General features: G+C 39.8%; 1 protein-coding gene across 2 annotated transcripts; it reads right to left on the reverse strand.

Annotated features, from left to right (window-relative positions):
* Positions 1–1,219: 1,219 nt before the first annotated feature.
* Positions 1,220–13,445, reverse strand: fhl1a (four and a half LIM domains 1a). Of its 2 annotated transcripts, none has more exons than XM_079167914.1 (6): positions 13,379–13,445; positions 4,652–4,833; positions 3,571–3,748; positions 3,239–3,408; positions 2,938–3,124; positions 1,220–1,996 (listed from the first exon to the last, which is right to left on the reverse strand). In XM_079167914.1, exons 2-6 carry the CDS (start codon positions 4,805–4,807, stop codon positions 1,842–1,844), a joined length of 846 nt encoding a protein of 281 aa, XP_079024040.1. In that variant the 5' UTR covers positions 4,808–4,833; positions 13,379–13,445; the 3' UTR covers positions 1,220–1,841. The 2 variants fall into 2 exon arrangements, with proteins under 2 accessions (XP_079024040.1, XP_079024039.1); XM_079167913.1 differs by lacking the exon at positions 13,379–13,445 and adding an exon at positions 7,204–7,342.
* Between the last annotated feature and the right edge of the window lie 368 nt (positions 13,446–13,813).

The raw sequence follows: 13,813 nt of genomic DNA on the forward strand, positions 1-13,813 counted from the left end.
TTTCTTTCATCTTGTGAGGAAAGAGCCTGGAAGACGTTCAAATCAGGGAGTAAAAAATATAAAATAAATACCCAAGATTGTACATAGCATGATTTTGTGTTACTTACCTCTTCTTTCGTTCTTCTCTTCCTGCCTTCATGTGTAGACCCACCACTGTGATTGTCTGCCCCGCCCCTGGTTGAATCCACCTGTGTCCAATTACCTCCCTAGTGTATTTAAACCGTGTGTTCCCCGGTCTCTGTGCCAGTTCGTCTTCATCCTCTGTGCCAAACATTCCAGAGATTTTCCCAGTGTTGTGTTCCTGGTTTTGTCGACTATGTTTTTGCCTGATTTGTTTGCCTGTTCTGACTGACTTCCCGTGTACTGAACCTCTGCTGCTTAGTGAAGTATGTTTTACCTTCACCTTATCCTGTTGTCTGGGTTGTGCATTCGAGTCCTTTTTCTCCTGTGCTTCCACGAGGCAGAACAGTATGTTGAGGAAAATCACAAAAAAGCCATGGTGTAGTATGTCGCAAAAAGACATAAAAGGTCATAGTTAAGCATGTCGATTAGAATCTCAGAAAAAGTAATGAAAAAGCAATAAAGTATGTCAAAAATAGTCCATAAAGATATACTATAGTATGTCTAAAAAAGTCATTAAAAGTAATTGTGTTGTATCTAAAAGAATGTAATTAATGTCATAATATAGTCATAAAACGTCACAGCATAGTATGTCAGTGAAAATACAATAAAATAGTCATAAGAGTAAAAAAAAGTCAAATGTATTGTATGTCGTAAAAACGTCATGGTATCAGATGTCATTAAAAAGCCACAGTATGTTATAACAATGTAATAAAACAGTATACTATATAGTCTAGTTTGGTTTGTCAAGAAAAGTTGTAATAATAGTATGCCGATCTCAAAGTATCTCAAAAGTCATAAGTCAGAGTATAGTTTTTTGATTAATTTCATGATATATTATGAAGAAAAAACAATAAAACAGTCATTGTTAAAAAATCGTAAAAGTCATAGTATTGTTTCTCAAAAGGTCAAAAATAAAGTCATAAAACTGTAATAAAAGTCATAGTATAATAGTATAATATAATTGTAATAGTAGGCTGTTAAAAAGTTTAAAAAATGTCATTGTATATTATGGTATAAAATGTCATAGTATATGTCTAAAAATCTAATAAAACTCAAATTATAGTATATCATAAATACAGAAATAAGAGACTTTACACCTCTTCCTTCTTTTATTCTTGTTTTTGTGTTCACCCACAAAGCCTTGAATACATGAGCAGTTTATATGTTGGCATCAATCTCAAAGATCTAATTTAAAATCACTCTAAGCATTTTTGTAAGTTGTTATAATCAATTCAAACACGAATGCAACAGATTACTAATGAAAGCTGGTATGCATGAGGAGCAGTATGCATGTAAAAAGCACATTATTCTCTGATAGATTCCAGTACGGCACTGAAAAGGCTTTTGTCTCATAACACTGCACAGGATTCTGGATTAGATTGGACTAATGTTACACATCACAATCCCTCTAAAGAAATGATGTTGCCATATTAGTATCCAACACCGAAACAAGTTGCAATAACGTATATGAAGATAAATGACTCAAACTAGTGCATATTTAGTTGAAACAAACTATATTCGGTCAACCTTAAAAAGAGAAGCTTCACCAAAATTGACAGTTTTTACTTTTTTTTATCCAATTTCACACATTTTCTGTAATTTTGAGGCCTCAATTTCCCTCACCGATGAAATATGTTCTTTTGCAAGTGAACCATCTAAAGGTCTGTTTTGGTGTAATTCCACTTTAAACAGAATCCTCTGCACAGCTAATTTGCAGTTCACAGCTTTTTAGCACAGTCAGGGCAGTAGATATGCTCTTCTTTGATGACGAAGCGCTTGTTGGCCAGCGAGAGGCAGCACTTCTTGCAGGTGAAGCAATACTCATGCCAGGAGAATCCTTCGTAGTTCACCACATTGGTGCCGTGGCCGAACCCTGCAGAGACAGAGACAGAAGGACATCTGTCAGTCAGCAGCGCAAGACAGGCGATGATGCTCCCAGAGTACAGAAGCATAATACTGACCTCATCTTTAAAACAGTCCTCTCATCTGACCCAACACTGAGCCCAAACGGGCCTTCAATTCTGACAAAATGTAGTTCTCATCAGAATTTTAAGTTTTAAATTGATATTGACATATCTAATTTAAAGTCACTTTTAAATGTTTAGTATTATGGCTGGCTGAAAAAGTTAAGTTGGGTTTCAGATGTACTTTTGCCTCAGTTCAGATTTGATCAACCAGAGTTTAAAATAAAAGATAGAGTGAGAAAAAAAATGAATTAAGGTAATTATTAATTATTAATGTTAAAATGTGTTTATCATGAAAAAGTCATAGAAATTCAAAGTGTAGAATGTTATATACATATAAATTAAATAGTCACTGTATAGTATGTCAAGAAAAAATGTATAAAAATATCATACTCATAGTATGTCATGAAAATGTAATTAAAAGGTCATAGTATAGTTTTTAACAAAGAAGGTACCTAAAAAGTAATAGTGTATAATAGTAATAATTATATAAGTGTATAAAAGGAATATTATAGTATGTCATGGAGAATTTAAAAGTCCTAGTATAGTATGTCATTAAAAAAATGATATAATATCAACAAAGGTCTTAGTATAGTTTACATTTGTTCAAGCCACAGCATAGTATATCATTACAAAGTCATAAAAAAGGTCATAGTATAGTATGTCATTTTACATTTTAAGAAGTAATTGTATAATATGTCAGGAAAACATAACATCTACTCTTCCTGCTGTGGCATCTGTGGTAGTTGCAACTCCAAAAACATGTTTTATTGCCAAAATTCATCATGGTGTCCGAGTCATCCGTCAGTGGATCATACAATCAAGAACATGTGTTGATGCTGACTCTGACCTGTGATTGGGTTATTGCATCCATTGCACTTCTTGGCCACATCGGTCTTGAAGCAGTCCACGCAGTAAACATTGTTCTCGTGGGAAGTGAAGCGAGCTCCAGCAAGAGTTTTACGGCAGGTGTGACACACGAAACACTCGGAGTGCCAGGGATGGCCCTCGTAGCTGATCCCTCCGGTGGTAATGGGCTTCGAGGGACAAAAGAACAATCTGGTCATGATCTCTAACACTACAAGGCTGTTATTTAATTCATTCTGCTTAAAACTGTCTGCACCCCAGTTTTATTGCGTCATTGCCTGTACCTGCTTGCAGTGGAAGCACTTCTTGGCAAACTTCTTTTCATGGCAGGGAGCACAATAGATGTCATCCCCCTTGGCCAGGAAGCTCTGCGTGTGGATCGGCTGATTGCATTCAAAACATTTGAAGCATTCCTCGTGCCACAACTTGTGTTTGTACTCCACATTTTTGGCTCCTAAAACCCAAACAAATTGTGCATTTTCAATTGAGCTCCACCCACTTCAGACCAGTAAGAAATACAAATACAGAAATGTCTCAAGTAAAGCTAATCTCACTTTGCTCACGTAGAACACTCGTAGTGGGAGATCAATGGCGAAAAGTGCAATAGCAAACCCACCTGGCACGACCACCTTGTAGCAGCCCTGGCACCGGCTGCCGTCCTCCCGGGCGCCACACTTGCCACACATTATCTTGCCGTCATCCCGGGCGTTGAACGCCTCGCTGGCCAGTGGCGTGGAGCACTTGGCACAGCGGAAACAGTCCTCATGCCAGTGGCGGTTCTTGTGGTGCAGCTCCTGAAACATAGAGAGGAAGCTCGGGGTTGAGCAGGAGTCCCCCTCACTGAGTCGTCATGCAGACCTCATTAAAGTGGAGTTTGTTTACTAATCATGTGGATTTAGGCTCGGGGCCAGAATACAGAACAGGAACGAGCCCATGTGGCAGGCGTCAAAGTGGAGATGAAAGCAAACTGGTACGTGGCGGGCCATGAAGGAGTGAGGAGAGTTAGATGGTGGAAATGTGATATAAAGTATTTGAGCCTCATGAGTAGTAATGACACCACTGCAGGATGAGACACAGGCTGTATAACACTTTGAACATTGAGCAGATACACATAGATTCATCCTTTTGTAATAACACATTTTTAGGTCAGTTGTTTATTTGGCATCCCATTGCTGTCCAATGAAAACTATCTATCTCCAAATTTGGCTATTACATTTTAAATTTTTTTTTATCTAAACTGAATTAACAATTGTTCATTTATGGATTAAGCATGATCTGAAAACTAAAAACAGGGCTGATTTAGTTATCTTGTGAAAACTAGTGTCCCAAAGTACATTTGCTATCTGCTATCTTCAGAAGACGCATCTTTGGGTATTTTCACAAAAAACAATAATCAAAAAGTGACTTGTGAAAACAACTAAACTGACTGCTGAGAAACTACAAAGACATGAAATTATTACTAAATCATGAGATAAATAACATGAGGTTTTAATGTATTTAAATGTAGTTTACTGTATAATAGTTTGGTTTCCAAGTGTAGTTTACTAGCTACCATATAAAGCATGAAATTAAAGTACACTTCATGTATCTACACATCAAATACTGTTTGTTGCATTTTTGAATATCCGTTATTTATATCCTTTACTCATTCATTGTTTTTCTTCCGCTCGCACAATCTCAGACACACTGTGTTTCACCTTGGAGTCGGCGCCGATGGGGCGTTTGCAATCTGCACAGGTGTTGGCGCAGAGCTTATTGAAGCACTTGGTGCACACATGCTTCTCGTCCTTCTTCACATACTTCTTCCCGTGCAGGTTGTCCCGGCAGTAGTAGCAGTCGAAGCGATCAGTCATGGTGGAGGTGAGATAACTCTTGTGACCTGCGGAAACAAAAACAAGAGACTGTCAAGACTCACACAGCTTCTGGATGTTGCCAGATGGGGACACTGTTGCCTCTTCTATCATCCTCAACTCCCTGAACAATGCAAGTCAATGAATACATTTATTCATATTGCAACCACAACACCATTTAGTTGATTAAAAGTGCTCAGAGACAACAGAACAAAAGGAAGACGGAACAAAAAGCTATTAAAATAAGCACTCAATGATTATAATTTTAACCGCTGTGTCTTAAAATGCAACGAACAAATCTGTGCGCGTATCGGACAAAGTACATTTGTACGTGTTTTCCTGTTGATGTCAGTAAGACACAGTGATATGCAGCTCTAACAGCAGCATTCCAAACTGATGAGAGAAGTGGAGTTAAAGAAAAGCAGCCCACAGATGTCTGCTTGTTGTCTGCGTGCTTTTTTGGCCTGCAGACTTTTTTACCAAGCTCTCCCTGGAAAGCTTATGTCATATATTTTAGACTGTCTGGCTCATCCCCCCCCCCCCCTCAAAGACCTCCCTCTTTGAGTTGGCCCACACTCTCTCTTTTGTCTGCATTTTGTCTGGGTCATTTTATGGGCTGTCAGTGTCAACACAAAGCTGTTGCTACTTCATTCATCAACATTCCTGCGTTCCCATCACAGGCGGCGTCCACATGGGAGCAGCCGGAGAAGCTTCCTGGAACAACTGTGCGTATAGGGTGGAGTGAGTGGAAGCGTTATCTACATCACTTTAAAGCGTCACACACACACACACACACACACACACACACACACACACACACACACACACACACACACACACACACACACACACACACACACACAGGATGTCAGGGAGGGCAGCTGGGCGTGTGAACTTTATTAGCAAAAGTGATTCATATATCATTTTTAAATCTGGTAAGCACAAATGGAGGAAACAATGGGTGGAATGTCATTTTTGTCCAAGTAACCATAGGAACAAGGACAATATTTATGATAGGGGACTTCAGCTATTTCAGTGGGATGTGTGGTAAACAGCCGTGTGAAAGGGATGAGCCTCCTGGAGCGTGGTATGTGCCCCTGGTGTGTGTGTGTGTAGATGGATGGATGGTGTAGATGGTGGAGGAGTTTCTATCTGCAGCTGTGCTCCGGGGATAAATACTGGACTGAGCCCTCACACGCCCCCCCAACTCCGCCTACACTCACCTCGTAGCATTTGATGGAACTACAGCAGCCAAGTCCAACACTGTCAAATCACACACACACACACACACAATGATCCGCTCTCATTTCTGAGCCTGGCCAGCCCAGAGATCTATTTTCGACATGCACTCTCTATTTAAAGCAGATTGACCTTCCAGAGGGGACAAATGGAGAGGGATGCAGGGAGATGACTACGGGGACTATGCAGCTATTGTGGCTCCACTTGAGTCACGTCCAGTAACTTTAATCTTTTGTTACAGACAGAGTGACAGCTGCCCCCTGTCCAACAGGCACGGTATGTGCAGACCCTGAGCTGTGGATTGTACCACTGTGGTCCCTTTGGGGAGCAAACAAAGGTCAACATGAGACCAGATTGGTGGGTGAGTCAGAGCCGTGTGAGATGATCAAAGACAGAGTGATCCAGACAGTATATCGGCCAAATCAGCTGCTACACTGTCAAAGCTTTCTGTTCTCTCTTGAAAGTAGGTTTCCTGCTAAATCAGGTCATTTTAACATAATCACATCTTGCTATCACGCTGCTTTGGAGAAGAAGAAAAACATTGAGATACAGCAAAACAAGAAAGAATAGAGTGCATTGCAAACCCTGGAACACCCTGTTCTTTTTTTTCTCCAACATGCATCAGAAAAATAAAACATGGAAGAGAGCTCCAAATATAAGACCCCAGATTTATATTACAAGATGACTCAGTTCATTTATTTTGTAGCCGTTCAATTTGATATATTACAAATCAACGAAACATCAAAAAAAGCTCCAAAAAAAGCTGAGAGGACCTTTGAGCCTAGATTATATTGTTACATATTGTTATACATGTCATTGTGACTTCCTGTATTGTATAACACATATATACCAAATCTGAATCCTTGTCCAGTGAAAAACATATATCTTCAAAGTTGTTAAAATAGATAAACTGAAGGATTAAATGTTCCTTTATTCGTAGAGAAAATTCCATTTCTCAAGCTAAATATTTGAACATTCATCGTCACAAAGCTCAATAAAAAGTTGAGCTCATCTGTTCAAAGACGATCCTTCCCGAAGTTTGAATAGAAACATGCCAATAGCAGTCAGGTTTTACACGCTGCACCCGATTACTCGTGACATATTCAATAACTTATTAATTTCAGCATCTTTATTGCCACACGTTGTTTCTTTTATTTTACCTGAGTGTCTGAAGGCCATGTTTGCTTCCAGTCAGGAGGGAAAAAAGAAGTAGAAAAGATTACGGGGACAGGAGGAGACGGTAGCATCCACAGAGGGTCAAGACCAGAGACCACACGCCTCGTTAGGTTATGGGGGGCTGTATATACCCCTCTGTGACCCGACCCCACGTCCAAATCCAACCCTAACCCTAACCCTCCACTCCTTTTTAGGGTATGCATTAGAGAATAGACCGGATGAGAGAGAGTATGAGGAGATGGATTAGGTGATACAGATTGGAATCCACTGCTGTAACATCAGAAGGTAAAAAAAAAAAAGGTTTTGAATGGTGGCCATGAGGGACAACAGATGCTCCCACTGCCCCGACATGACATGTTTTGTTAGAGCGTTCGGGACATGTACAGATGACAAGATGGATCACTTAACATCATAACTTAGAGGGATGACTTACATGAGGAGCAAGTTGATATTATTGACTGAGCTGTGGAGAGACAAAGTGTTGTAGAAGTATCTCTTCATGTCTCTCTGTGTGTGTGTGTGTGTGTACATTATACAGTATGTCAGATTTTCGGAAAGACAATGTGCTGTGCTCAAAACTAAATGCAAAGTGAGCCAGAGCAGAATATTTTAGAATGGGAGAATTCTTTCTAAGTTAAGATTTTTTTTTTTTTTTACTGTCTGTGATGAATTTTTCTCTCTGTTATTTTTTCGTGATTCTTATTCCAAAGATAGTGAATATTTCTTTCAAAGCTGCAGGAAACACCCGGTGCATTCCTGATAGAAGAGCAAACACACTTCAGGAACACTCTCCTCTCTCAAAAATCAATGTTCTCACTGAGAAAATATTTCCTCATCCATCCGTACTTTATCTACTCAGACAACAACCATGGCTGATGTTAAGGGTATGATTACGTTTTATCACATAACGTTAGAAATTCCAAGGTCAATGTTTTATACTGCTGCTGAATAAGAATTATAATGGGGACCAGCTTCTTTGAAACTTTGAAATCCTACGTAATGCATGGAATTAAACCGGCAGTAATGGATTTTCTGTCACAACGCTGACATTTAATCACCTTTTAAGTTGATATGGTGAATTTGAAAACCAAAACAAAGAGCTGAAAGAAGCTAAAACGAGCGCGGAAGAACTGCAGAGTCACAAGAAGACTCTTTGTGGGTTCCTAGTCATTTCAGCCTTCCCTCCATTGTTGTTATAAAAAAAATACCAATAATAGCTGCTTTAAATTCAGTTAAAAAATCATTATTCTATTACTGCCAACTATCATTCATGATCAAACCCATTATGACCATCATCATCTATTCTGCTGTGGAGCAAATGCTCCACAGATGGCACTTTACTCTGATTGGTTTGGGCCTTTAGAGTCAAACGAGCTTAAATACAGAAATATAGGATCATAATGGGAATGAGAGGAGGCTGAAAGTCAGACAAGAGATAAAGTTGTTAGACTCAGAACTCAGTTATGAAACATTCAAAGAAAGGACTCATCTCTTAACTATATTAAATAAGCTTCTTCATATGTCAAACAAATCAATGCAGTCAGCCTGTGTGTGTCTTTGTGCTTGGTTGTATAAAGGGCATCTGGCTGTAATTAAGGATTTTATTTGGTCCATTACCAAGAAGCAGAACATTGCGTTTGTCATTTTCGAATCGGTCACCCAATTACCCTCAACCCACAAAGACTAATTAATGAGCAGGACGGCGCCACGACTCCTGGCCTTCATAAACCTCCCCCGTGGTCACTCTGTTACATCAGGAAATCTGTTCCTGCTCCTCTCTCTCGGTTACGCTCCCGTTAACATTTAGATTGTTCTCGTTTGAAAATAGTTTAATCTCGAACTAGACACTTTGTCTGTTTTGTCCTTCCATTTCACATCTCTCAGCCTTGCGTTGAATGGATGTGGCTTTTGACAGTCGGAGGTGGGGCAGAATACTCAAATGGAATAATGATCATGGTGAACAGAAACATGATGAAGAGGATAATTAAGGGGCGAAAATGTGTGTACATCACAGCACTATATATCATTGGGCGGCAGCATTCAGCAAATAAATAAAACAGTGCACAGAATAAAGTATTTAAGACGTTTTAGAAACTACCATAATGTATCATACTGTTTAAAATGTAATGTCATTCGATTTAGCAAAGTGCCGCTGGAACCAAAGGAAGCAAAAGTAGTATATTTGAACAAAGGGTGGTTGAAAGTTCTTACATGTGGAGGGTGAAAACATTGTGTTCACAGTATGTATTATAGGTTTACGATATTTTTCAGAAAACTAAGAAAAATGCTATTATATTCTCTGTACATAAGCGTCGATGCTCAATTGGCAGGTATGTTATTTGTATGTAACATGAAAATGAAAATATATATTTTGGATTTTTTTTCTGAGGGAATGAGAGGTGACATGTTACTGTACACAAACAGGCAGAATAAATATCATGAATATGGAATATCAAATATGGGCAATTTTTCACTGTCGTAATTTGTTTTCTCAAATATCGAGCAAAACAAAATTCTTCTGTCTTGGTCAGGCTCTTTCATGCTGCATTCAACTGCTACATATTCACAGTCTCTTCTGGTGTTAACTCTCAGGGAGTGCTGTCCTGATAGACAATACAGCTGGAATGCAGTGTCCACCTCCCCACCTGCCACCTCCAAAGCTGAGCTTTTCATAGAGCAAAAATAACTGCTGGAACAATAAATAAAACTATAAATATATTCTTTCCTAATAAGAGAATGATGGTCGTAGCTGGTGATGTGTCTAATTGACAGATTTACGGTTGTAAAATGGTCCTTGCCACTAATAGAAACAGACTGTACACTCTCACAAACATGCAGTGCATTACGTGAATATTTTGGTAGGTGTTGCCTCTTGGCTAAAAGCCCAACACGTCTAAGTGGTATAGCTTTGGGGCTTGTCGGCACAAAGAAACAGGAAATCTGGCCTGTACTTCCTGAACAAATGAGTGCAAATCGCTCAGTGGGACTGGAACAAGCAACCCGCACTCACTTCACTGTTACCAACAGCAACAAAAGTCATGACCGCGTGTCTGAGAGCTCATCTCTCAACATGACCTCTTGCCCTGGACATCCATTTTTCTCAGTCACCCTTCAAATCTGGTTAGTGGGCAGACAGAGCAGTGACAGACTCAGACAGACACACACACACACACACACACACACACACACACACACACACACACACACACACACACACACACACACACACACACACACACACACACACAGCAACAAGACAACAGGACAGACACAGAGCTGTATTACAACACACGGACATAAGGTCAGTGAGTGACTGAAGAAACCACTGTGTGGCTGCAAGACCCAGACACATTGAGGTCAAATATGTGTGGACAAAAGGCCACAAGGGGAGCGCTATTAACACAGTAACACTCCTGGTCAACAGATATTGCTCTGAGTGTTGCAAACACACACACACACGCACACACACACTTTCAGATAAAGCAGTCACTGTAAGCCAGCGAGCACTTCAGTGCTCATTGGTCTCACATGACTCGGGCCTCTAAACACAGAGAAAGTCAGTCCCTCTGGCTGATGAGCAATATTTTGTGTTCTTGACTTTAAATGTATTATGCCAAGAAGGATGCACATAAAACCTCAAAAGGCCCATTGTGTGTGCACATTGCATGTGACATTCTTGCGTCACTCAAGTTACGTTTTCAGCTTGTATACATTAAAATGGTCAAAACTCGATTCTTTTGATCCTCGCACTAACAGCCATTAGCAGCGGAGGTTAACCACATTTACTCAATCTCTGTAATTAACTTTAATTAAGGGCACTTTTACTCAAGTGTATTATTTAAACGTCCACATTCTAGAGGTATGTGTTGTGCTCTATAACAGTGATCTAACAGCTACAATTACTAAGATTAAGATACATTTCTAGAATATCTACAACAATCACATGATCAACCTCTAAAACTGATTCATTATGGACCTCAGCCTAACAGTATATAAAGTAGTTTAAATCTGCATTAACTCCACAAACTACAACAGTGGAATACTGCTTACACATGAATTCATTTGTAATAATACTCTAAAGTAAATGCAGCAGTTTTGCATAAATAGTACTTTTACTTTTCATACTTTAGAGTACATTTAGTATTATTTGTTGTACATTTACATAGGTAAAATTGTGAATGCAATGATTACATTACAGAGTAAACTTGTCCTTTGTTATTGCTACTTTTACTCAAGAAAAGGATCCGAGTACTTCTCCCACTTCTCCTCTTTTAAAAGTCTTACAGGAGGCATCCAACCCTCTCCGTCTCTTTCATTCCTCCGTATTGTGGCTCTCGATCTTTCATCATTTCTTTCTCTTTTATTCACAGAGCAATCATGTGCAATTCATGAGCTTTTCTCTGCGCTGAAGAGGGGGGAAAAGGAGAGGACAGCACTTTGTGACGAGCAGTTTGACATTCACAAGAGAGAGCATTGACTCCACTCAGCTCGTTGAGTCAAACAGGCAGCATTGCCTATTTAGGAGTAGTGCGCTGGGCTGGTGAGAGCGCTGTTTCATGTGTTTCATCAGCTCGGTCATCTAGACTTAGACACATTACTCACTCACTCTCTCTCTCTCTCTCTCTCTCCCCCTCTCTTTCTCTCTTCTGTCTGTCTGCAAGAATAAAAGAAGTGATGAAACTGTCCCCTCAACAAAAGCATGTTTCTGCCTGAACAAACTGCAGGCACCAAAGCTCTCCGATGCCTTAGTGTGGCAAATGTCCCGCTGCTGGCCTGATGAATACTGACATAGAAGACTGATATAAATCATACACTACATACCCGGCTTTATCAATGCATCATGTGTACAGTATCCAACTGCACTGTTGGATTCGTAGCCTTCACTATTGTTGTGCTGATTTTTACATGAAATATTAAAAAATAAAAACATTTCCAAGAATAATCGGATTTGTCTTAAAGTGATTTTTTAAATTGCTGTTTAAAAAAGCCCAAAAGAAAGCGTCTTTTCAAGTTGAAAGTGGATTCATTTATTACTCAGTCTACAAAGTTTTATGGCTTTTGGAGGATGGTGAAGTCATACTGGAGCCACAAGGAGGTCCAGTGTGCCAGAGAAAGGACCGTAATCTCCAGGTCTCTTTAATGACATCATGCATTTGGTTTGGCAGCCGCCCAAACCAGAGAGGGAGGCGACGGATAAGCAGATGTATGTTTTAACAGTTTCATGGCGCCTTTGGGCTCTGCTGTTCATTATGCCAGCAGTACGATAATATCACAACACACCATTTGATCTACAAGATAAGCTGCTGCTTCTGTTTGTGCTGGAGTAGGAAATCATCACATTGTACGGGTTACGATCAGACATCACAGCTTGTATAATGGGAGAAGTGATGGAAGAGAGATCATAGATACGTCAAAGTATATCAAATTCAAAACGTATATTATTATTGGACCAAATATCATTGCTGCAATAACATGTAAGCATTACTTGAATGTTGTAGCTTCATGGGTTAGATGCTTTATATACTTTTAGGTGGTTTTGGTTGTAACCATGCATCTCATGTTTTATAAAATAATCATAGTTTTGTTTGGAGAATCTTAATATAAAAAGTAACTAACAATCTAAATATGTTAATAGAGTAAAAGTACAATATATTCCCTGTGAAATGCAGTGAAGTAGAAGTATAACCTCAAATGAAAATACACGATAAGAAAAATCCCATTACTGTTGGTTAGTACTACAACGTATTTATTTTAAAAGGAAATCCGTGTCAAAATAACCCACTGACACAGGCGCAAAAGCGCCAAAAAGTTAATTTTCTCCAACAAATATGAATAGTAATATGTAGGGTAGAAATGTAGAGAGAGGCAGACAACGCGCATCACCTGTTGCGCAGCGCAACGTGCACGACTACAAGAAATGTGCCGCACATTTCAGTATTCTCCAGTCGGGACCCTCTGTGAGTAACTGAAGATGTAACCGACTCTAAATCCGTCGGAAACCTCCATCCCATAAGTTAAAAGCAGCAATAACGCATCACACATAACTCTACCTGTAGATGGACCACCTTGAGATAAACGTCTTCTGTCTCCCGGTTTAAAGTGACCCGAGCAGCTGCCTGACACCGAGAGTGAAACACAGCTCTGTGGATGCGGACTCACCTTTCCAACGCGAACAGATGAGACGTCTTTCACTCGAGCACCAGCAGCACGTGTGTCCGGTGGCTTTTTGTCGAGAGGTACAATCTGCGGAGGCAACGCAGCTTTAAAAGACAGAGGGAGGAGAGAGAAGACGAAAAAAAAACCCCCTTTAGGACATGAGCCAAACCTCTGTGGGCTCTCATAAACAATGACCTCAACCAGGAATTCGCAAGCTCTCTTAGTAAAGTTCTTATTGGCCTCTGCACTCGAGGCTAAACGGGATCAAGAAGAAAATAAAGTCATAACTTTTCTGCATCAACGAGCCCTGAGACTCAACAGTATGTGGCTTCTCTGAGGCAGGCTAAGAGCTCTGCATGTATGCATCACCTTTATAATATGTTAACATGCCTGCTGTTTACAGAAGAGGACCTGACTTGTTAAGTTGACAGACTTTGT

This window comes from Pholis gunnellus (genome assembly GCF_910591455.1).
Source record: "Pholis gunnellus genome assembly, chromosome: 10".
Taxonomy (NCBI): domain Eukaryota; kingdom Metazoa; phylum Chordata; class Actinopteri; order Perciformes; family Pholidae; genus Pholis; species Pholis gunnellus.

Excerpts from the sequence above, each read along its gene's own strand:
- fhl1a (XM_079167913.1), bottom strand. Across the intron at positions 3,125-3,238 it reads AGTGCTTCCACTGCAAGCAG|CCCATTACCACCGGAGGGAT; the intron begins GTACAGGCAATG and ends TGTCCCTCGAAG. Across the intron at positions 1,997-2,937 it reads ATGCAATAACCCAATCACAG|GGTTCGGCCACGGCACCAAT; the intron begins GTCAGAGTCAGC and ends CTGTCTCTGCAG.